At 40.7% G+C, this 23993-nt stretch overlaps 1 protein-coding gene across 2 annotated transcripts in view; it reads right to left on the bottom strand.

Moving 5' to 3' along the window:
- Stt3b (STT3 oligosaccharyltransferase complex catalytic subunit B) overlaps positions 1–23993 on the bottom strand; it is an 88528-nt gene that overhangs the window by 24689 nt on the left and 39846 nt on the right. For both annotated transcript variants that reach the window (XM_004662078.3, XM_045136642.1), the window contains exons 4-5: positions 9417–9482; positions 7381–7480 (exon numbers count right to left, since the gene is read on the bottom strand). In XM_004662078.3, the coding sequence (XP_004662135.1) occupies positions 7381–7480; positions 9417–9482 (166 nt within the window). The remainder of the gene's footprint in view (positions 1–7380; positions 7481–9416; positions 9483–23993) is intronic.

Below are 23993 nucleotides of genomic sequence, written 5' to 3'. Positions count from 1 at the left end.
ACAGCGAAGCATTTCCACTAAATAAAGCTTAGGACTATGCAACTACAATAACCAATACCAAAATTTATCTTAAGACTGTTATTCCCCATTGAATTTGTAAAATCATACACACAGCTCAACACCTTAATTTAAATCCCATTTACAAATTCACATTTAAAACCCAGACAGTGAGACTGGATTCACTTGAGTAGAAATAAATGGTGAGGTAACTGACTGTTAATAAACAGTTTCACGACAACATATGCTTTTCTCCTGACTTTACATGACAACATCTAATAATGTTTAAAAATGAAACAATAATGGGCTGGAGAGATGGCTTAGTGGTTAAGGCACTTGCCTGCTAAGCCGAATGACCCAGGTTCGACTCCCCAGGACCCACATAAGCCAGATGCACAAGGGGGCGCATGCATCTGGAGTTCGTTTGCAGTAGATAGAGGCTCTGGTGCGCCCATCTCTCTCTCTCTTCCCCTGCCTATTTCTGTATATCTCTCAAACAAATAAATAAACAAAAAAACAAATAAACAAAAATAATAAAAATTCCCTCCTTCAAAGAATCACTCAAATATTAACTCTAAATCTCTTAAGGTCAGAATATGTTTTAACTTCCTTCCTTCCCTCCCTCCCTCCTTCCTGTCTATCTAATCTAGCAATCAATCATCTATTTGTCTGAGATAAAGAGGCACGTAGGGAGAGGGAGAGAGAATCGGCATGCCAGGACCTCTAGCCATGGCAAATGAACTCCACCCACATGCACTACCTTGTGCACCTGGCTTTAAATGGGTACTGGGAACTCAAATCTGAGTCCTTTGGCATTGCTGGTAAGTGTATTAAACACTAAGCAATTTCTCCAGCCCTGGCCAGGATATTTTACAAACAAAAAAACCTTACTAAGATCAAGCCAAGATTAAACCCTAGCCTCTAATGGTGACATAAATTGGTGAAACCAGAATTGCACACAAATAACCACAATAAGATGAAGCAACAACTCGTGACAGGACTTCTGGCCTGGGCACTGAAAGGGAAGTAGGTGTGTCTAGCCCGCTCTCCAGACAAAGCAAGCCCACAGCAGTGGGCTTATGAACCCTGCTGTCCATGGCCTCTCTGGGTACCCTGAACAAATTACTATCCCCATCCCATTTCAACTTTCTACCCATTCATGTTAACCTTATTTTCTTACAATTTAAATCAACATGTTAAAGTATTCCATCAAAGAGGCGAACTCTAAGAAAATGCACAACCCCAACAATGCTGTAAATCATTTACACCATGAAAATGTTACCACAGTGCCATCCTGTGGGAGAACAGTTACTGGCACTTACTACTACAGATGTCACAGCCAATGTGTTAAAAAAAAAAAAATCCCCCTCCAAAACCTTGTGTATATCAGGAAGATATTCACCCCCCAAATCCTATATTAGGAAGCTATACACATATTGTTTATTTTTAACCAAAGATCTTCTTGGACAAGCAGTCATCTAAAGAGAGCCCAAACATGTTTTCAATTAAAGCACTTCAATTCCAAGGGTATGGCATGGTAGGATAGAGTGCTACAGAGACAAAATATGTAGTCAAGCCAGGTGTGGTGGCGCACGCCTTTAATCCCAGCACTGGGGAGGCAGAGGTAGGAGGATCATTGTGAGTTCGAGGCCACCCTGAGACTCCATAGTGAATTCTAGGACAGCCTGGGCTAGAGTGAGTCCCTGCCTCGAAAAACAAAACAAAACAAAACAACAAAATCCACATGTAGTCACTCTGGACTTAACATGCTCATTGAGTTACGTAAGATAACAGGCCCTGGGAAGTCGGAGGTAAGTGCACTGGAACTGAAAGCACTGTGAACTCCTGCTGTTCTCCAAGTTCAGAGGTCTTGGCTATACAATTGGTATCACTCTATTTTCAAGTTATTGTTAGAGGGTTACCCTTAGGGAGTTAGAAAAAGCTATATGAATACCTTATCACATTGACATTAATCCATCATTAAATCTCATCAGCCTTTTGGAGTTGCTTTATCTCTTAGTTGGTACTTGACAGAAATGGCTAACAAAATATTCTTCTCTGTCAACCAGAACAGAGTAGTGGAATTGGTGGGCTCTGGGTTTAAGTGACAAACCCTGTCTCAATAAATAAGGTGGGAAGCAATCAATTGAGGAAGATGCCCAATTCACTAACCTCTGGCTCCCTCAGGCACACATACACGTGTACACAAACAGCACACACACATATACCTACATCCATACAAACATATACATATGTGTACGCAACCAGCACACACACGTACACCTACATGCACACGAACAAATATACACAAAAGGAAAAAGAAACTCAGTGGAGAAATACTTTAAAATCCAACTAGTTTTACTTTTTACTAACAAAAACCATGGAAGGCTGTAAGAAGTTGAGAACATGGATTCATAAAGATACTTTCTAGCCTGGTGAGTACTTGTGAGAAGCTCCTGTAAGGTTTGGAAAATGAGGATCAACAACAGTAGAGTTACAAGGGTCACAACGTGCCAGGACAGCAGTCCTGACAAAGAAGACACAGCACCCGGGTGGTCCTGACCAGCAGAAAGCACAGTTAGCAAGCAGAGAGAAACCACCCTGATTTACATGTAGTGAGTCAGATACAGAGGAAGTTACTACCGCTGACGTCTTATATGCTCCAGACTTGTGGAAGCAGTAAGAATGAGCTACTCAAACCTGAGTAGAGACATTTGCACTATTTTCAAGTGTGTGTTTGTCTTGTACTGATACCTAAAATGAAATTAAAGATAGTGTAGCAGGAAAAAAATCAGAGGAGATACATGTTGATTTAATATTCTAGTTCTATTAAGTAGAAGCAATGCATAGTAAAATAATCCCGATGCACACTGACACAAGAAGCACGTGCATCTGGAGACCACACAGAGCTCACGGAATGAATGGTGGTGTGTCACGGTCGCTTTTGCAGATATGCAGTAACTACACCTCACACTGCAACCTCAACACAAATACCAGCAAAGATACAAAGTAAAATAAAGATTAAGAAGGATTTAATAATACAACATCACAAGCCACATTTCTACTAAATATCATTTACAGATTTCTTATGTTTTTGAGATAGAGTCTCACTCTTTGGGTCAGATCAGTCTGGAATTCATGATGAGGCTAACATCAAACTCTTAGCAAGCTTCCTGCCTCAGGCTACAAGAGGTGGGCCACCAAATCCAGCTTATTCGAGACCTTCTTACATCCTTTTCTTAGTCTCAACTACTACTGTTTGTAGGCTCCTAAATTCATTGAACTAATCCCACTTTAAGTCTGTACACCAGTTTGTACTTCTGACCAATGAAACAGATGGAACTCTCCATGAGAAGAGCAGACCTTGAAAAGAAAGCTCATCCTGGCCTCCTCTAGATAAACTAAGATTACCAAGTTATTTGTTACTTCTGTCTAGTCTGTTGAATGAAGAATCTTTGTTTCTATTAATTGAAAGAACTGCTAAAAGGTAAAAAGACCCTTGCTGTAAGTGTCCTGAGTCATAACGCAGGCATATAATAGACTAATGCTTTATAAACTAAACAATGTTCACTTGAGTTAAAAAAAAATGCCCCCCCATAACCTCTAAAATACTACTAGGACATTATCTACTATAAACTAGTCTATGAAAACCCTTCGCCCATCAGTGAAAGTTGGTCACAACACTCATCTGTAAAACTCACTTACATAACCAACACTATAAAACGTCTAACTAAATGAAAACCTAGGACAAAAATCTCAGGTTGCCTGGGTAGCCAGCCCTGTATGTCTGCCCTGAAGTTCACGTACCCTGAAGGCATGACTAAAAGAAAAGGGCAAAACCCCTCACAATAGACCACTATTGCTAAAGTGACCATCTAAGCTTGAGAAATCATTTTAAGCTTTTATAGAATCTCAGATTGCCTACTACAAATCCAAAATCATATATTCCTTTATTAATTTTACTATTTTAGATCAAAACACCAAAAATCGATTTTTTTTTTTAATCTTAAGATTTTAACAGGTAAAAGGATTTTCCTATATCAGTTTTTAAAAAAATTTCCTTCTTTTTGTTTTTGTTTTGAGACAGGGTCTGGCTATGTAGCTCAAGCCAGCCTTGAATTCATGATCCTCTTCTTACTGCCTCTTTTATTTGTTTGTTTGTTTATTTATTTGACAGAGAGAAAGAGGCAGAGAGAGAGAGAGAATGAGATCACCTCCAACCACAACAAACGAACTCCAGACACATGTGCTCCCTTGTGCATCTGGCTTATGTGGGTCCTGGAGAATTGAACCAGGATCCTTTGGCTTTGCAGGCAATCACCTTAACTGCTAAGCCATCACTCCAGCCCCCCCTTTTAAAATAAGTTATTTTTAAAGATTGTTTATTTTAAGAGAGAGAAAGAGGCAAGGGGGGGGGGGAGAACAGGCACACGCCAGGGTAGCCACTGCAAATGAACTCCAGACACACGTGCCCTGCTGTGCTTACCTGAGTCCTTGGGAAATTGAACCTGAGTCCTTTGGCTTTGCCAACAAGTGCCTTAACCACTAATCTCTCCAGCCCTGCTACTGCCTCTTAAAGTGCTGGGATCACATGTTCAATTGGCAGCTCTTCTTCCCTCCCTCAACTGTCCTCTGCTCCTCCTCCTCTTCCACATTATACCACACGACTTCCACAAGCCTCTTTTTTAACATGTGAACAAACTGACAGCTGATCCTAAGGGCATATGCAAACAATGTACTGAAGAGGGAAATTAGTTTTTTTCCCCATAATTATTTTATTTAATTCATTTAAATGTATTTAATCTGGCATTTAGGACACAATCAGAATTTGGGTTAACAAGACAGTTTCCCATTTGCCAATTCTTATTTATCTAATTATTTTTGCTTAAGGGGAAAACTACAGACAAAGGATGTTAAAAGCCAAATTAAAGACAACTTTATGCACAAACACTTTATCCCATTAAATTAGAAGAGTTCAAGCTCAATTTCCTGGTACAGTTTTGATGAAGGAATAAAAATGCTGTTTTGTGTCATACTTCCATTTGTTCAAAAGAATTCTTATGAAGGCAGAGCAGAAATCACCAGAAACTGTCACAGAGCTGCATTGTAGGCTAAGACAGAACAAGGAGACAGCATGAAGAATCTGAACACGCAGACTTACTAGTAATTTTACACACATTCCCCATACCATTTTCATTATTTCCTTGCTCTTAAAAGAAAAGCCAATCAACATTTTAATAGCCAACCACAACGATATTAGCTGAACTTCTTTTTAGGGTGACTGAAGAAACCTAGCTGCAAAATACAATGTCTCTTCTCTGTTCTCACCCCGTATCCAGTCCTCACCTCATCTGGAGGCCAGTGTTCCAGGGCAGCATTGCGCGTGCTGAGGCTTTAACGTAAACATGCCTTCCTCCTGCCTTTCCCAGTGTTCACCTGAGTACCTGACATCACCTGCCTCCTGCATTTCATCAGACTCAATCTGGAAATCCTCTCCCTAATTCTATTCCCCATGAAGTTCACTGATGCCCCATGCTTTTAAGGGAAACAAACAAACAATCTCTTAGTTATTCCCTTACTGCCGTTTAACTTTGAAATAAAAATTTCTTGTAGTTTTCCAAGACAGAAACCTAAGGATTATAGTAATTTAATCTTATCATTCTTCTTTTTGGACCTCAATGACCATTTGTATCATTTCCAGAGTAGACAAGTGTCATAGGTGGACTCTTTCAACAAGAAACCACAGAGGAGGCAGAAGGCTACCGGGGCTTTTAGTAGCATGTGCTCTGCCAAACAACTCAAGTTCAAGCCTCAGCTGTTACTGGTTATATGGTCGCTAGCAAAGTATGTCTCCTCTTAGAACATACATGTAAAATAGAACAGTAACACTACCTATTTGCCCAGAGACATTGTGAAGAGTAAATGAATTAAGCACTAATAATGAATTTCAGAAATATGTAGGACACGAAATTCATTTTGTTAGTAATGAATTTATAACACATGTTGAAATGGCTGTCACCAATAAACTATGAATTTTTAGTTTTATTTTTTCCTTTGATGGAGGGTCTCACTCTATCCCAGGATGACCCCATACTGTAGCCTGGGCTGACCTTGAACACTTGGCACTCTTCCTACCTCAGTCTCTGGAGTGCTGTACTAAATGTGTGTACTACTTTTTCCAGTTTGTTTATTTATTTATTTATTTATGAGAGAGAAAGGATGGGCGTGCCAGGGCCTCTAGCCACTGCAAACAAACTCCAAATGCGTGTGTCACCTTGTGCATCAGGCTCACATGGGTACTGGGAAACCAAACCTGGGTCCTCAGGCTTCACAGGCAAGTGCCTTAACCGCTAACCCATCTCCCAGCCCTAATTGATTTTTTATTGAGATATAATTCATATACTATGGTTTAGTTTATCTTCTAAAAATCTGCTGTTTAGTGGCTTTTTGATTAGTCAGTTGAGCAAACATTATCCCTATTTCATCAAGACCATTTTCTAGCCTCCAAATGAAAGCTACTAATCAGCGGCTCCTCCGTTGCTCTCCATCCTCCCTATCTCCCCAAGCATCCAACAACCATTAAACTGCTATTGATCCCAATGGATTTGCTTATTCTGAACATTCCACACTAACAGGATTGTACACTACACAGTATTGGGATGGACTTTATAAACTCAGGGTGCTTATAAGGTTAACGATGTAGCATGTATCAGCATTTCATTAGCTTTCGTACCTCAACAGGGTTCCATTATGTGGATGTGCATCTTATCTACTAACCAGCAGATAGATATTTGTGCTGTCTTTACTTTTCAGCTATTATGAATAATAATGCTGCCGCAAATGAACACTAGACACTTGTGCGTCTGGCTTAAGTGGGTGTCTTGGAAACCAAAGCCATGCCAGCAGGCTTTGCAAGCAAGCGACTTTAACAACTAAGCCATCTTCTCACGCCCCTCATGTAGATGTTTCTGTGGGATACATTTTTTCTCTTATCTTGGGTGAGTAAGACTGGAAGAGCTAGGTCACATAGTGACTGTGTGGTTAATTTTTTGAGAACACACCAAGTAAGTATTCTTTAAAACAGTGATCCTATCAGGCACATGTTGTTTGTGCTAGCATTTTCCAACACGATGACAGAATTACTTCACTGAGCCACTGGTTTTGGAGGTCAGCTGCTGTGACTCAAAAACCCCAGGGCTCTTCTATCCCTATCGTGGACAAGCACGCTCCAAGGGAAGACTTCACCCCCCTTCTTCCTAACTCCAAAAGCAGATGAACACAAGGAATCATTACTTTTCCTTGGTGAAAGTGACCAAATGGAAATGTCTGTTTAGTAAGAATGTATGTGACTCTTGGCGGACGTTCTGAATGGAAGCCACTCACCGATGTAGACTCTCTTGCTGTATCTCTGCATGAGCAGCAGCACGAACACGTGCAGCGGGATGAGGTTGATGATGAACACGTAGCCGCCCCACGCCGACACCTGTGAGGGAGCACAGCTAAGGCCCGTGCTTTCAATTTCTACTTCCCGAGGTTACACTTAATTTGTCATGATAACCCAAGCATATAATGTAAGCATTCTTTAAAGGTATTTAAAATAATATAACCTATACCCTCAGATCTTTAGATAATTATAGTAACATGATTCTACAAATCCAATATGTTTTTCTAAACTCACTGGAGAAAAGCTCAAGTTAAATTAGATTTAGTAGAGAAGCTGAGAAAATTAAAAATTTGTGAATTGGCAAAAAACAGACTGTCATGGAAATAAGGAGTCAGAGAATATGAACTACAAATTTTAAAGTAACAAAGCAAGCATTTACTCTTTTTTTTTGGAAGCAGGGTCTCTAACCTAAGCTGACCTGGAACTTGTTCTGCAGCCAGGCTACCCCCCCCCCCCCCCGCCAAGCCCATGGTGCAAGCTAGCTGGGATTAAAGGCATGTGCCTCCACACCCAGACCTATTTCATCTATTTTTGATGATAACTCTATCACCAAATAAATTCACTGACAGACGAACAAGAGATGTTGGCGTTCAATGATACCCAACTGAAAAGAACACTCCCGTCAGCAGCTGGCTCCAGAGCAAGGCCTCACACTCGCGGCTGACCTATGCCGTGTACACTCTTCAGTCAGACATGTGGGTCACCAGTCATTCTCAGCATAATCTACTAATTTTTCAGGACATTCAAAAATAGGCACATGCTCTTTCAAGATCAAACTTTATGAGCATGCACTAATATTTAAGCACTTAAATCACTGGTACTGTTACTTTAGATGACATGTTAACATATATATTCTAACATTCTGCCCTTATCTAATATTTTTCAGAATAACTTTTAAGAAACTGTACTCGGTTCACAATACATAATATCTGTTCATCACTTAATCACATACTATTGTTCAAAAACAACAATGTTAACTTGGTTAAGCTCCACCTTAAAATCTAAGTCTAACCTTAGCTAGTTGCACAGTATGTCCCAGGAACTAACTAGAGCGGCAGGACCACAAGTAACCCTACGCACGCTGCGCCCTGTATGCGACCCTCCATGCTCCGTACAGAACACCACGGAGGCTAAGCGGCAAAAAGGACGGGTAGGAGTAAATTGTGTAGGTGGTTTATAGGTTAATACAGAGCACGTGAGCGGTGTTTAGGCAATGACTCTACCAGCAAATTAAGACTTTTGAAAACGGAGCCAGTATCAGTACGCTACTTTATTTACTCTGTGTACTTACAACAGAAAGGCTAAAATCAATGTGAGTCTACGCTAAGTGTCTTGAAGCATCCTTGTGGACTGTGTGACCTTTCACTGTGGCTCTTCATTTCCTCGTTTTCTGGCTCATATGAATTCAACTGCATAGTTTATTTTAAAGAATGAAAAGAGAAAAGAATGGGCCAAAAGGACTCCTTCTAGCAACCTTTCCTTTCTTTTCAGTTGGTTGGAGGCATCTTTTTCTCATTTTTAAATTTTTATTTATTTATTAGAGAGAGAGAATATGAGCGTGCACACAGAGCCTCCAGCCACTGAAACTACCTGCAGATGCATGTGCCACCTTGTGCATCCGGCTTATGTGGGTCCTTCTGCTTTGCAGGCAACACCTTAACCACTAAGCCATCTCTCTAGCCTGTCTTCTAAGATGTTTATGTTTAAAAATTACTTGTTGCACTTGCTGTAAGTATATGAGGGAGATTGAATATCAGCCCTTCTAACAAAACCCACATCAACACAGGACCAGGGAGAGGACACAGGAAGAGGATGGAAATAATGAAAGAAAAGATATTAAGTAAAGTCGAAATCCCAAAGACCCGAGGAAGAGGAAGTAGCAGACAAGTCCTGCATGAGGGAATGAGAAGGAAAAGGATTACCCTAACCTCCTACAGTCCCGTCAGAACGCACATCATGTAATATGAAATCTCACCATGTAGAAGTATGATAAGCAGCAGCACATTGTCCAGAAAACTGACCCAGTTTTCACAGATTTTACCTGAAAAACAAAAAAGCGAATCTCATTATGAAAATGTTTATTAAAACAGCCAAATATTTGGTATATATCTCAGTATCTAATTATACTATAATTAATATCCAAGAATATATATTGTTTAAGATATCTTTCAGAGGGTCAGGTATACAAGTAAAATGCTCAGCTATTCTGAATTTGAAAGACAGCTTTAATATATCACTTTATAAAAAGCTGACAAATCTGGCTTTAAAAAAAGTTAAAGCATGGGGAGGGGGTATTACCATAAAGTATTTTCTATAATCATGGAAGTTGTTAATAAAAAAAAGCAAACTGTCAGAAAAGTTGAACTGACAAGATGTAAGCCATGTAAGCCAATGGTAAAGGGCCATTGAAGTAAGACGAGTGAGAACCCTTAAAAATGAGAACAAAGCCCGTTACTAGAATTCCATAGAGTGCCCACTGGGTTTTCATCTTTTTGTCTTAACAGGAACTAATTTCCATGATGTTTTAAAATGGGTCTCTACTCATACAATATAACATTCAGATGTTGGTAGAAATAAGTATGAAAAAGAATACAAGGGGAGGAAGTAAGCACTTAATGTGAGTAGGCGAGAAAGTATCCAAAATGTTGAAGTTTAAAAAAGTAAGACAATGTCCCTTGGCAGACTAGATAGACATTCTTTAACACAGGATCACTAAAAAAGTGGGGAAAGGAGCTGGAATCAAGCTGAGTTACCCAGCTCATAAATAAGAGGCCAGCAGAAGAGATGGATAAACATGGTTCTTAGAAAGAGATACTAGAAAAATGGAAAGAGAAGGAAATACTGTTCAGGGCGGCTTAATCCTAAAATGAGAAACTGGAAAAATAGTGCTCTGAGAGCATGAGGCAGGTGACAGAGTGCCAAGGCTTCCCAAGGACCAGACAAAAGCCCCCCGACAGCAGCAACCACCATGGCGAGTAGAGCAAGCAGGAAGACAACCTCAACCCAGGACTTGGGAGCAGAAAGCCCAGGGATCCAAGCAGACGGGTGCTCAAGAATGCTGTTGGGGAAGCTTTCCAGTGACCACCTGCCCCATCGACCACGTCCGTTATCCCACCGTTCCTCTATGACCAGCGACAGGTTCCTGTTAGCATTTCTCCTGCACAGGAGACTGAGGGGGGGGAGGAGGCCTCTGCTACCAGCGCAGGCAAGGCCTGAGGATGAGAGGGAGGTGGGGAGGCATGCTGGGGGCTGAAGGCAGCGGTGGGCCGGGGGCAGTACTCTGCACGGCCACCGTCTACGGGGCTGGCTTTTCTGGACTTCTCGCCTGCCACAGCTCTCATGAATGCTTTCAAAGTCTCCTGGCCCCACCTGACATTTAAGATCCCACTGTGTGCCACAGGCCACCACCACCCATCCCTCTCCTATGTGTACTCCAAAGGGTGCTTTATGGCTTGTTCAACAATTTCCAGTCAGTTCTGACCTGGCCAAAGCACTGAACTCTGTGGTCAATGGGTTGAACCCCACTCTATCCGAGTCCTGAACACCTCTGAAGCCTGTCACACCTTCCCTGGGTACTGTACCTTACCTCTACGTATCATATATCCTTTCTTTTTATCTTAGCTACTATTGCAGATAGTATTTCTTTACATAAAAGTTCCTTTATTTAACCTCTTGTGAAGTTTCTCCTGACTGAATCCAGATTACTATAATTATAAGAAAAATCATGATATATTACAACCACTAAATGTATTCCATATCCCACCTTTTTTGTTCCTTTGTAGTTCAGGCTTGTCTTGAATTCACTATTTAGTTACGACTGGCCTTGATCTGATTCTCCTTGCTCCTACCTCCAAGTGCTGATTACAGCCATGTGCCCCTGTGGTGATTTGAGTGGAATGTTCCCACAGCCTCAGGTGTTTGTGAGTCAGTTTCCTATTCAGTTCCCACCTCGTGGATGCAGGTGGAACCCTGCTGGAGTTAAGTGTCACCTGGTTGGACCCTGGGGTAGAGTGCAGCCCTACTCTGTGCGCACAGGCAGTTCATGTTGGCTGTCCTCTCTCTGCTGTGGCTGTACGATGCAGTGAGCCAGCTTCTTCCATCAGGATAACCCCCCCCCCGGAAATTTTTAGCTGAAACAAACCCTTTCCTCCTAGAACAGGCTGCTTCTGGTGGGGTGTTTTGTCCCAGGGATGGGAAGTTAAGCACAACAGCTACCTATCACATCCTTAAAATATCCTCAGACTCTAGGCCAACTGGACTGTGAAAGAAGGAGAACATGCAACGTGCTTACTAGTACACCAAAACTCTGCTAGGCTTTGTTGGAAACAAAAGCAAGCGCTGGTGTGAAAGCACAGCGGGCCAGAGAGCATACAGTGAACGCAGACACCAACGTGTGTGCCAACGGGTTCGTACAGACTCTGAATGTCAAAGGCAGGGAGCAGGTCTGGCTGGGCTAAATGGCAACAAGGGCTATGGAGGTAGCAAAGCCTTGCTGGCAATGAGGCAAGAAAAGATGCAAGGCTCTAGAATTTAAATCTGTGAACCCACAAACATGTTACATCTAGAGGAAGAAGGTAAAAGAAAGGCAATCAGTTAGTAGACTTAGGAGAACATGTGACTTGCTATCAAAACTTGTTCTAATTTCAGACAGGGAACAAAAATGGAGAGGGGAGTGCATGTCTTTTTTATGCCAAATGATGTAACAGAGATGGATAGCATGAATTAAGTTCTTTGAAAACAGAAATCATAATAAGAAAATCTACCTGAGAGAATAGTCAAGGTTTCAAAAGGCCAGCCCTAAAGGATGATAGCAGATAGAAAGGCAGTAGGGAAATTAGCATATACAAAAGGAGACAAAAGCACGTCAACTATGCAAAAGGAACTGGAAGCTTTGGGACAGGAGGATGAAGACACAGGCCAGGGCTTTATGAGCCATGTTCAGGGGCTGGTCTTTAATTACAGGTAGCAAGGACTCAGTTACTCAAAACAGGAGAAGAGACTACCTAGATGTTCAACCTTGAAAACAGTTAAATAGACTGAGTACTGAGACCCACATTTTAACTATCAGGAGAACATAGAACGCAGCTATGCTCAAGGGCAAATCAACAGTTTTTAGGTGAGCTATGGGATTTGAAGAGTAATGAGGGGAAAAAAGCTGATGAGAACCAGTTTCCTTGGCTGTGGCATAGCATCAGTGGGGAAGAGGAAGGCCAGCAGATGCTTTCTCTGTGTGCATAGGTGGTTTTTGAATTTAGCCCTTGGCATACTGGTATTGAAGGCCTGCATAATTGATGGAGCAAACTTCAAAATTCCAGAACACACCTCTGTATAATTCAGAGTCGAATTACACAACCTTCTTGAGCATCCTATCTTAACCAATAGGCTGTCTCTTTATAAAGCTCTAAGAATTAAATTTGAAACAAGCAAAAACCATAAAAAGTGTTATGCCCTGTATGTAGAACACCAAAGGGGCTGAAACATTTGACCCTTCCTTGAGGATGATAAAGAGGAAATGACTCGAGAGATGAAAAATCAGCCTATGGCCATATGACCCTGACTGCATGCACCTGATCTTGGAAGCTAAGCAGGTTCTAGCTGGTTAGTACTCAGATGGACAGGAGAGATGAGAATCAGATCTGAGTAAGAACGAAAGCAAATAAAGATGGAGGAATCAGTTTTCAGGACCTACTAGTAACAGAAAGATAGCAGTAAAGACTGCACTCAACTTGTGAAACAAAGTTAATTAAGTTTATACTAGTCATGTTTTCCCAGATCAAACTGTTGTAGATTATGAATTATTTATTATCTGGATTCTTAGGTATAAGCCATTAAATATAATTTTCCCTAGCACGCACAAGGCTATATGTGTTTGAATCCCAGAACTGTAAAATAAGTAAATGAACATTAATATTTTCTTCCAAAGCAAGCTAGAATGGAAGCTTTCATAACAGGAAAACTTAAAGAAGACCGACCTGGTAGGCATTTTGTTTACTGGGGTGTGAAGTTTTAGAAACTCTTAAGGCAGGAGAGAAGAAAGGAAGGAGCAGGGATAAAAACTTTTACAGCATGTGAAATCAAACAACAGATAGTCCTGGGAGCCGTGGTCTTCTTGCCCGAGGGTGCCCCCAAAGCTCATCTTTCTCAGCCCTTGCTGGCTGGCACCGAGGCAACTGCATCATCGCTGGGTGAGAGAAGCAGCGGCTTTGCTGCGCAAGGACTCAGGGCGGGTTGGACGAGGATGCAAGGCAACAGCTCGTGCCAGCCCCAGACACTGAGCTCGGGGTACATGAGGGACGTCTTCAGCTCTGCTGGTCCAAAGCTGCAAGAACAGTTAGGAAGGACTAGCAGGCCAGTCAGAACTCGGTGACATAACACTGACATCAGGTGTGCCCCCACCTCTCCTGACTGAGGAGCTGGCTACAAGTGTAGGGAAGACCAGGGGTTGGGGGGGTGGGTTGGGGGGTCTTCAGGATGTGCTGCACCACTGAAGGCGCTCATGATAAACTCTGCTCGCATCCTCACATCTTTGGCAGGCATACACCTATGCAGACACAGGCGCACTCTTTAGAAAACCAAATTAAAAAAATATAAAAATGACAGCAGACATGCCAATGGAAAAGAACACAGAATCCAGGAGACTATTAAATAAAGTGAAACCAAATCCAAAGGTACCACATGATCTATAATGTGCCATTTTCACCAAATATTATGAAATAAGCAAAGAAACAGGAAACCAGGACCATAATTAGGAGGAACAGGAGCAGTCCAAACACAATGACTCTGAGTGAATCTATTTGTTGGATATAGAAGATAGAGACTCCAAATAGCTATGGTAAAGGATATACCACTTAAAAAAAAATCAAAGGAAAATATATTACAATAGGGTTAAAGAATATGAATATTCTGTACTATCCTGTATACATGAGAAAAATCACAACTCTACACTTCAGAATTGTAAAGCACAATAAAGAAAGGAGAACTGTACTATGTAGCCTTAACAGGCAAATTTGAGATGCTGCAATAATCAATGAACATGAAAACTGGGCAACAAAAACAATCCAGTTAGGTTGGAGAGATGGCTTAGCAGTTAAGGCATTTGCCTGCAAAGCCAAAGGACCCAGGTTTGATTTCCCAGGACCCACATTAGCCTGAAGCACAAGGGGGCCCATGTGTCTGGAGTTCATCTGCAGTGGCTGAAGGCCCTGGCATGCCCACTCTCTCTCTTTCTCTGTCAAATAAATAAATAAATAAAATTTTAAAAAGTATTTTTAAAGAAAATGATCCACTCTAAAAACAACTCAGGGAAAAACACTTCTAAAAAGGAAAAGCCGTGAAAAGACAGAAAATAAGTATCTTTTAAAAATTGTTATGATAGGCTGGGAGTGATGGTACATTCCTTTAACCCAGCACTTGAGAGGCAGAGGCAGGAGGATCACTGTGAGTCTGAGGCCACCCACCCTGCGACTACACAGTGAATTCCAGGTCAGCCTGAGCTGGAGTAATAGCCTACCTAGGGAAAAAACAAAACAAAACAAAACTATTTATGGTAAACAATCTACAGAACCACAACACCCATCATACCATCAAGAACAATGAACATCAAGAGAGCCAAACCTAGACAGGATAAGCTACAGAACTGACAGAGACAAAGAAAACTTTGAAGAGAGGGGGAAATCACATGATGACATATTTCTACCCAATGACTTCTCACCAACAGCAATTCTGGTGCTTTACTGCTGGGCAATCTGCTCAGCCTGACTAGTGCACCTTGCACAAGTGTCAACACTACTGGACCCTTAGACTGATGGCACACCCTGGTACGATATAATGGCAAAGGGTCGAAAAACTAGAGCTGTATGAGGGTAAAGCTGCTATGTCGGACTAGAATTACCTTTGCATTAACCGAAAAGAGACAGGACTAATATGACAATGCACAGTGTACTATCCACATCAACACAATAAATAACAATAAAGCTAAAAAATCAGAGGAATTAAAACTAAAAAATATATTTTAACAGATAAGAAGATAATATGTGGCACATGTAAATCAAGTCACATAAAAAGTGCATTAAGGGCTGAAGAGATGACTTAGTTGTTAAGACATTTGCCTGTAAAGCCTAAGGACCCCAGGTTCAATCTCCCAGAACCTACATACACCAGATGGCACACGGTGGCACATGCATCTGGAGTTCATTTACAGTGCCTAGGGTCCCTGGTGTGGCCATTCTTTCTTTCTTTCTATCATAAATAAATGCATCAACCATGAACAACTAAACAGTCCAATCAAAAAACAGATGGTCAGGATGGAACAAGGAGACCCAACTATGTGCCATCTACAAGCCCTTGCACTTTAGGAATCAGCAGTTTGAATTTAAAGAATGGAGAGACAAAGCATGATGGAAGCATCAAATCAGTATGAGATAAGAGACCTAGTGAGGAGGTGCAAGGTCAAGAGTTCAGAGCCATCCTGTCTCAAAACAAAACAAATAAATATTAGATGAAACAGATTTCAAGATAAAATAATATTTTTAAAGACAAAGAACATTTCACTATAATAAAAGGGCCAACGTAACAAGAAAATATTAAGAAAACTTAATGTACAAGGATCTAACAAGATCCTTAAAATACATAAGCAGAAACTCAGATTTAAAATAAACAGCAGACAACACCATTTATGGTTATAAAGTTTAGTAATGGCATCTCAGACCTTGAAAAAAACGTTGAATACTTCACACAGAATTGGACATTAACAACAAACCTGACCTGACCATTAATTTAGAAGATTCAACTCCCAAGCGCCATAATACACTTTCCTTCTAAGCACACATCGATATTCTCTACTATAGATCACATGCTAGACCAGGATTCAGCAATCTTTTTCTAAACAGAAAAACAAAAAAGCAATATAATGGGGCTAGGCGAGAGGGGAAAACATCCAAAATTGGATAAATTGTACCCAGACTAATCAAGTAGAGAGAACAGACACAAAGTACTAAAACCAGAAGAGCGAGCCATCACTACAGATGGTACAGAAGTTCATAAGAGACTGTTATGAATAACTTGTGCCAACAAAGCAGACCATTTAGATGAATCAAAATGTTCCAAACATATACACATTACTAATGAAGAGAAAAAACAGACCAGAACTATGCTATTGCAAAAATAAATTAGTAATAAAAAGTCTTCACAAGTCCAATGGTGAATGTTAAATAAAGAAACTATAACAATCCTATATAAACTCTTTCAGAAAACAGAGAAGAAAATAATACCCCAATTTACTTGGAAGCCTTCTATAATCCTCAGACCAGAGTTAGACAAAAACATCACATGAAAACTACAAGCCAACACCCCTCTCACCAATACTCCCTTAACAAAATACAAGCAATATAAATTCAGCAATACGTATAAAACATTTCCATGATAAACAGATGTTTATCTCTTGAGTGAAAACTTGGTTTAATATCTGAAAATAAAATAATTCAGTGATTCCCTGTTGAGGTAATTCTGCACTGTAGGGAACATATGGCAATGTCTGGAGGAAATGCTTCTATATAGCCTATAACATGAACACACACACACACACACACACACACACACACACAGACACAGACACACGAAAAGACTGGCTCAAAATGTTAATGGTGCTGAGGTTGAGAAAACATGACTATAACAAGGGTAAAAACCATGTGATTACCTAAAAAGAAAGAAAATGCAACAAAATTTAACAAGCATGTAGTACAGGAATTCTTAGGCTAAAAATTGAAGAAAACTCCCTTGAATTATCTTAAAGCAGATACAAAAAAAGCAACTATTTCATCTTTGCAAGCTTTTTCTTGAATTTTTATTTGCCGAGCCTGTGTGAATGTGGTTTGATTTACGTGTCCCCATAAACTTATATCAAAGTTGACAGAGAAATAATCCCACAACATTCCATTACAAAAACAGGCTAAAATAATGTATAATTATTTAGCCAGCTTTACAGAAAATACTTGGAGGGATCCTCCATGCTAAAGAGAAAGGAAAGCACACAAAGAGGAAACAGGAAAAAATAAACCACATGCAAATAATAGTCAATGAGAGTATAAAGGAAAAACAGGAAGCATTACAAAATAAGAATGACAAGAATAAACACACACCTTTCATTACTAACTCTTAATATTGATGGCCTCAATGCCCCAACCAAAAGACACAGGCCTGCAGTCTGGATTAAAAGGCAGAATCCAATCCTTCTGTTTGTTGCCTCCAAAAAAACTCACCTCTCCATAAAAGACAGGCATTATCTTAGGTTGAAAGGTTGGAAAATAGTATTTCAAGCAAATGGGCTTAGAAAATAAGCAGGGCTTGCTATCCTGATTTCTGACAGGATAGACTTCAAACCAACGTTAGTGAGGAAAGATACAGAAGGTCACTTTATACTGACTAAAGGAAAAATTCACCAGGAAGACATTACAATTCTAAACATATATGCACCTAACATGGGGGCTCCCAATTTTATCAAACAAACAGTATTAGACTTAAGGTAACAGATAACACCAAGCACAATTGTGGTTGGTGACTTCAATACCCCACTCTCATCAACTGACAGGTCATTTTGGCAAAAAATAGACATCTGGATTAAATGATGTCATAGAACAAAAGGAACTCACATATCTACAGAACATTCCATCCTAATGCTGCAGAAAACACATCCTTTTCAGTAGCACATGGAACATTCTCTAAAGTAGACCATATATTAGAACATAAAGCTAATCTTAATAAATACAGAAGAACTGAAATAATTACTTGTATTCTATCTGATCACAAAAAACTACCAATCAACAAGAAAAACTATAGAGTATACATATAATCATGGAAACTAAACAATATATTACTGAATGATGAATGGATCATTGAAGAAATAAAAAAGGAAATCAAAAATCATAGAATCAAATGATAACACAACATACCAAAACCTTTGGGACACAATGAAGTTCTAAGAGGGACATTTATAGCTTTAAGTGTCTATATTAAGAAAATGGGAAGGGAGGAGGGTACTTAATAGGTTGATATTGTATATATGTAAGTAGAATGATTGAGATGGGGAGGTAATATGATGGAGAATGGAATTTCAAAGGGGAAAGTGGGGGGGGAGGGAATTACCATGGGATATTTTTTTTTATAATCATGGAAAATGCTAATAAAAATTAAAAAAAAAAAAAGAAATTGGGAGCTGGGTGTGGTGGTGCACACCTTTAATACCAGCACTTGGGAGGCAGAGGTAGGAGGATTGCTGTGAGTTCGAGGCCACCCTGAGACTCCATAGTGAATTCCAGAACAGCCTGGGCTAGAGTGAGACCCTACCTCAAAAAAACCAAATTGGGAAGGTCACAAGTAAACAACTTAATGCTTCACCTTAAGGCCTTGAAAAAAGAACAACAAGGAAAACAAAAATCAGTAGACGGAAAGAAATAATAAAGATCAGGGCAGAAACTAATAAAATAGAAACAAACAAACAAAAAAACCCCAACAAGAATCAACAAAACAAAGTTGGTTCTTTGAAAGGATAAACAAGATTGATGAACCCTTGGCAAACCTGACCAAAAGAAAAAGAGAGAAGGGACACAAATTATTAAAAGTACAGATGAAAAAGCTGGGTGTGGTGGTAGCACCTTTAAACCCAGCACTTGGGAGGCAGAGGAAAGAGGATCTCCGTGAGTTCGAGTTCACCCTGAGACTCCATAGTGAATTCCAGGTCAACCTGGAATAGCAAGACCCTACCTTCAAAAACAAACAAACAAAAAGTTGGACTGAGTGCAATGGCATTTCACATCATGGAGGGTTATCAGTTTATCGGAGCCAGGGGTGGAATGTAGTGGTTTGATTCAGGTGTCCTCCATAACCTTATGTGTTCTGAATGCTAGGTGCCCCTCTGGTGGCAATGTGGGAATTGGATCCTATTAGAGGCAGTGTATTGCTGGGGGCAGGCTTGTGCGTGTTATAGCCGGCTTCCCCTTGCTAATGCTAGGCACTTCCTCCTGAAGCTGTTGTCCACCTGATGTTGGCCAAGAGGTGATGTCCACTCTGCTCATGTCATTGTTCCCCCGCCTTCATGGAGCTCCCCTTGAGTCTATAAGCCAAAATAACTCTCTCCTCCCACAAGCTGCTCTGGGCCAGGTGTTTGCTGATATTAACTCAAAACTGACTTCAACAGTAAATTGGTACAAAGAGAGAGAGAGAGAGAAAGAGAGAGAGAGAGAGAGAGAGAAAGAGTGTGTGTGTGTGTGTGTATGGGTGTACATGCTTGAGTATCTGTGCCAGAGCCTCTTGCCACTGTTAACACGAGAAGCTTGAGAAGTGAAGCTGGGCAGCAGGCAGGCTTTGCAGCAAGCGCCTTCATCCCGGAGCCATCTCCCTGGCCCCTGCAACTATGCCATCCTAATGGTGAGCCTCTGGATGTTTTCCCATTCAATTCAGAACAAAGGAAGGATGTTCATTTTTATTCTAGTCTACATTATAGTAGAACAGGAGGCTAATGTGTAATAATTAATGTTATTCCAATAATGATTTGGAATTCAAAGCTGAAAATACAGTATTATTTTGAACATAATACATATTAACACACAAAACAAAGAGATGAATTCTAGTAGAATATATATAGAATCCATATTAGAAAACTACCAAACTCTGATGAAAGAAATCAAAGATAGATTTAAAGAGAGAGGAATGCCATGTTTATGACAGAAAGACTAAATATTCTCAAAATATTTTTGGTTAAAAAGAACTAATTAAGCTGGGCATGGTGGCTCATGCCTTTAATCCCAGCACTTGGAATGCAGAGGTAGGAAGATCACCGTGAGTTTAAGGACACCCTGAGACTACATAATGAATTCCAGGTTGGCCTATGCTAAAATGAGAACATAGTTCAAAAACAGCAACAAAATAATGATAAAGTTTATATAGAAAGACAAAAGACTCAGGACAGTCGACACAGTATTAAGAAGGATCAATACCTGACTTTGACCTACAAACTACAGCAATCAAGACAGTAATATCCTATCGAGAGCTAAAACAAGGAGAGCTACACAAATATCTTTAACCAAGTAGCAAAGGCAATGCCACGGAGAAAGGATGACCTTTTTACACAATGGTTCTAGAATAATTGATCACCCACTTACAAAAAAACCTATCTACACATGGACATCATCTTACAAAAATGAAGTCATAAACAATCACAGACTTAAATTTAATATAAAGCTCTAAGAGTTCTAGAAAACACCACGGGGCAAAATCTGCACAAATTTGGACTTGGTGATGAGCTTGTTTTTCTTAAGGATAAAACAATAAATGTGTGTGCCACAATTAAAGTTAAAAGCTTAAAGTCCGAGAATAAGCTAACTGGATCCAAAGGGGAAACCCAACTGCAGCCCAGATAAGGCATAAAAACTATGCCAGTGCAGTATGTGGACAGGCCCACGCCAGTGAAGCATGTACCTAGCTGCCTCTGCTTTGGGTTAGACAAATACAATAGAAATTTACATGAATGTAGATGACTGAACTACACAGAATCTTTTTTTTTTTTTTTTTTTTTTTTTTTTTGGTTTTTCAAGGTAGGGTCTCACTCTGGTCCAGGCTGACCTGGAATTAACTCTGTAGTCTCAGGGTGGCCTTGATCTCACGGTGACCCTCCTACCTCTGCCTCCCGAGTGCTGGGATTAAAGGCGTGCACCACCACGCCCGGCCAGAATCTTTTTTAATGTCCTCCTTTTTAAAAAAATATATTTTACTTATTTATTTATTTGAGAGAGAGAGAGAAAAAAAGAAAGAGAATGGGTGCGCTAGGGCCTCCAGCCACTGCAAACGAACTCCTGACACATGTACCTCCGTGTGCATCTGGCTCACGTGGGTCCTGGAGAATCGAGCCTCCAACATGGGTTCAGAGGCAAATGCTTAACCACTCCGCCATCTCTCCAAACCCGACAGAACTTTTTAAATGAACTGAATTTAAGAAATTGCTAAGCAATGACTTACTTTTAATAAATTTCACCAATTATGAGGTCTCTATTTCCAGGACAAGTTAACATATGAGAGAGAGAGTGGGGGGTGGGGTGGGGGGAGAGAAAACGAATGGACATGAGTGAACCAGGGCCTCCTGCCAATACAAATGAACTCCAGATACACGTGCTACTTTGTGTGTCTGGCTTTACGTGGGTACCGGGAAGTTGAACCTGGCCTGTCAGGCTCTGCAAGTAAGTGTCTTTAACCACTGAGCAACGAGAAGGTAAGTGCAACAGCAGGTGGCTAGAAGAGCAAGGCGCGTGCAAAGCAGGAGCCCCGACAATGAGGACGTGACACGCCACAGGATCACACCACAAGTGCCTCACTGCACCTCACCCTGGTGTTATGCAAAGCCTCCCTGGTGACACTGGTAATCAGGAGAAATCAGAAAATATTTGAACTCAGTGACAGAGTGCATGCTTAGCATAAGCAGAGCCCATAGGTTCAATTGCCAGTACAATTTTTAAGAAAGAAAGGAGAGGGAAAGGAAAAAGGGAGAGGAGGAGGGAGGAGAAAAGAGCATGAAGTATTGAAAGAAAATCCATGCAGGAGGGTGGGGACGTGGATCAGTGGCAGACAACTGAGTGTGCGTGCAAGGACCTCGGGTTGATCCTTAACACTGAGAGGAAAAAAAGATACAACAATGAAAACAGAACACAGCAACTTCTTGAAATTCCCACAGATTGCTGCATACAAATATTCATAGCAGCATTATTCATAATAGCAAAAGGAGAAATACCAAAAACAGAGCAAATATCATGCGTTGTGCATAGAACTAAAGGTTATTCAGCTTTAAGAAGTATTGAATCATAATGTAACATGGATGAATCCTCATAATTCTACACTAAGTGAAAAAAGCCTGATAGAAAAGGGCATTTATTATGACTCCATTTACAAAGAGTTCAGCCAGGCAGACTGGAAGGCAATGAGAAGCTGATGATAATGGGCAAGGGAGATCTTTTGTAGATAGAAAGTATTGTTTTATACTGGTAATAGTGACATAATTTTGTGAATATACTGAAACACAAAAGCCACTGAATTGTAAACCTTAAAAAGGGTAAACTCCATGATATGCTAATTATTTCTTATCAAAAACCTGTAAGAGGCCAGGTGTGGTGGCACACACCATGCACTCAGGAGGCAGAGGTAGGAGGATCACTGTGAGTTCAAAGCCACCCTGAGACGACATAGTGAATTCCAAGTTGGCCTGGACTTGAGGGAGACCCTACCTCTAAAACAAAACACTAAGAGGCAGCAGATAAACAAGAGCATTGAGGAAAATTTATAGCTTTATAGGTCTCATTTTTGTTTTGTTTTGTTTGATGTAGGGTTTCACTCTAGCCCAGGCTGACCTGGCACTCACTCTGTAGTCTCAAGGTGGCCTCAAACTCCTGGGGATCCTCCTACCTCTGCCTCCTGAGAGCTGGGATTAAAGGTGTGTGTCACCATGCCTGGTCATTTTTAAAAATTCATTACAAAATACTTAAGATATAACAGTGTGACTATTACAAACAACTGAGTGAGGGCTGGAGGGATGGCTTAGCGGTTAAGGTGTCTGCCTGCCAAGCCAGAGGATCCTGGTTCGACTCTCCAGGACCCACGTAAACCAGATGCAGAAGGGGGGACATGCATCTGGAGTTCATTTGCAGGACCTGAAGGTCCTGGTGTGCCCATTCTCTCTCTCTCTCTCTCTCCCACTTTCTTTGTCATTCATATATATATATATACATACACATACATATACACACACACACATATATATACATACATATGTAAGTATGTATGTATGTATGTATGTATGTATGTATGTATGTATGAACCTAGCTATCTAGACTTTCCAACCCAAACACAATTTCATTAATTGCTTCAGATGATTTTATTTAAAAAGAGAAGTTTAACTGACACAAGCCACAGCTCCTCTGACAATTCCCTTAAGCTCCAACAGCATAAGCAGTCTAGTGGCATGGTTTATCTTACCATGTTTCATCTATTGAAGCTCATTTTCTCAGTCTGTAATATCAGGATTTAGCCACATCTATATTATGTTTATTAGTAAACCTTTAGGCAGCCACAGCAAATGAAGAATTCTTCAAGTCTTTCTGATAACACAGCAGTGCTAGCAATGTCCACCCGCTTGCCACCGCCCTCCTCTGTCCATGGGCACTTTGCTCCCTTCTCTTGGAAACTCAAGATCACAAGACACACTACTGATATATCACTCCAATATTATCCTGTGGGATCCCAGGCCACAGCAACAGCAGGCAATAGCCAAGCAGTTTTAAACAAGAGTTAGGAAATGATTCAAGAGAAAAATGATGCCGCCGTTCACCCAGCATCTCAAGCACAGAAAAAATTCATGCGCACACTTTCTGCTCAATTCCGTCACAAAGAAGCAGGAGGCACAGGCTAACGGTACAAGAACACACGAGCAACTTTCCCAAGCAGTTTTGGCTCCTGCCCTGAAAACACACACACAAAATATACCTTCAGGTTGTCGTGTGGTTTTTGAGACAGGGCT

The sequence above is a fragment of the Jaculus jaculus genome, chromosome 17 (genome assembly GCF_020740685.1).
Source record: "Jaculus jaculus isolate mJacJac1 chromosome 17, mJacJac1.mat.Y.cur, whole genome shotgun sequence".
In the NCBI taxonomy this organism is placed as follows: Eukaryota; Metazoa; Chordata; class Mammalia; order Rodentia; family Dipodidae; genus Jaculus; species Jaculus jaculus.
The sequence above is the reverse complement of the archived record's forward strand: the minus strand, read 5'-3'. Positions and strand labels throughout refer to the sequence as shown.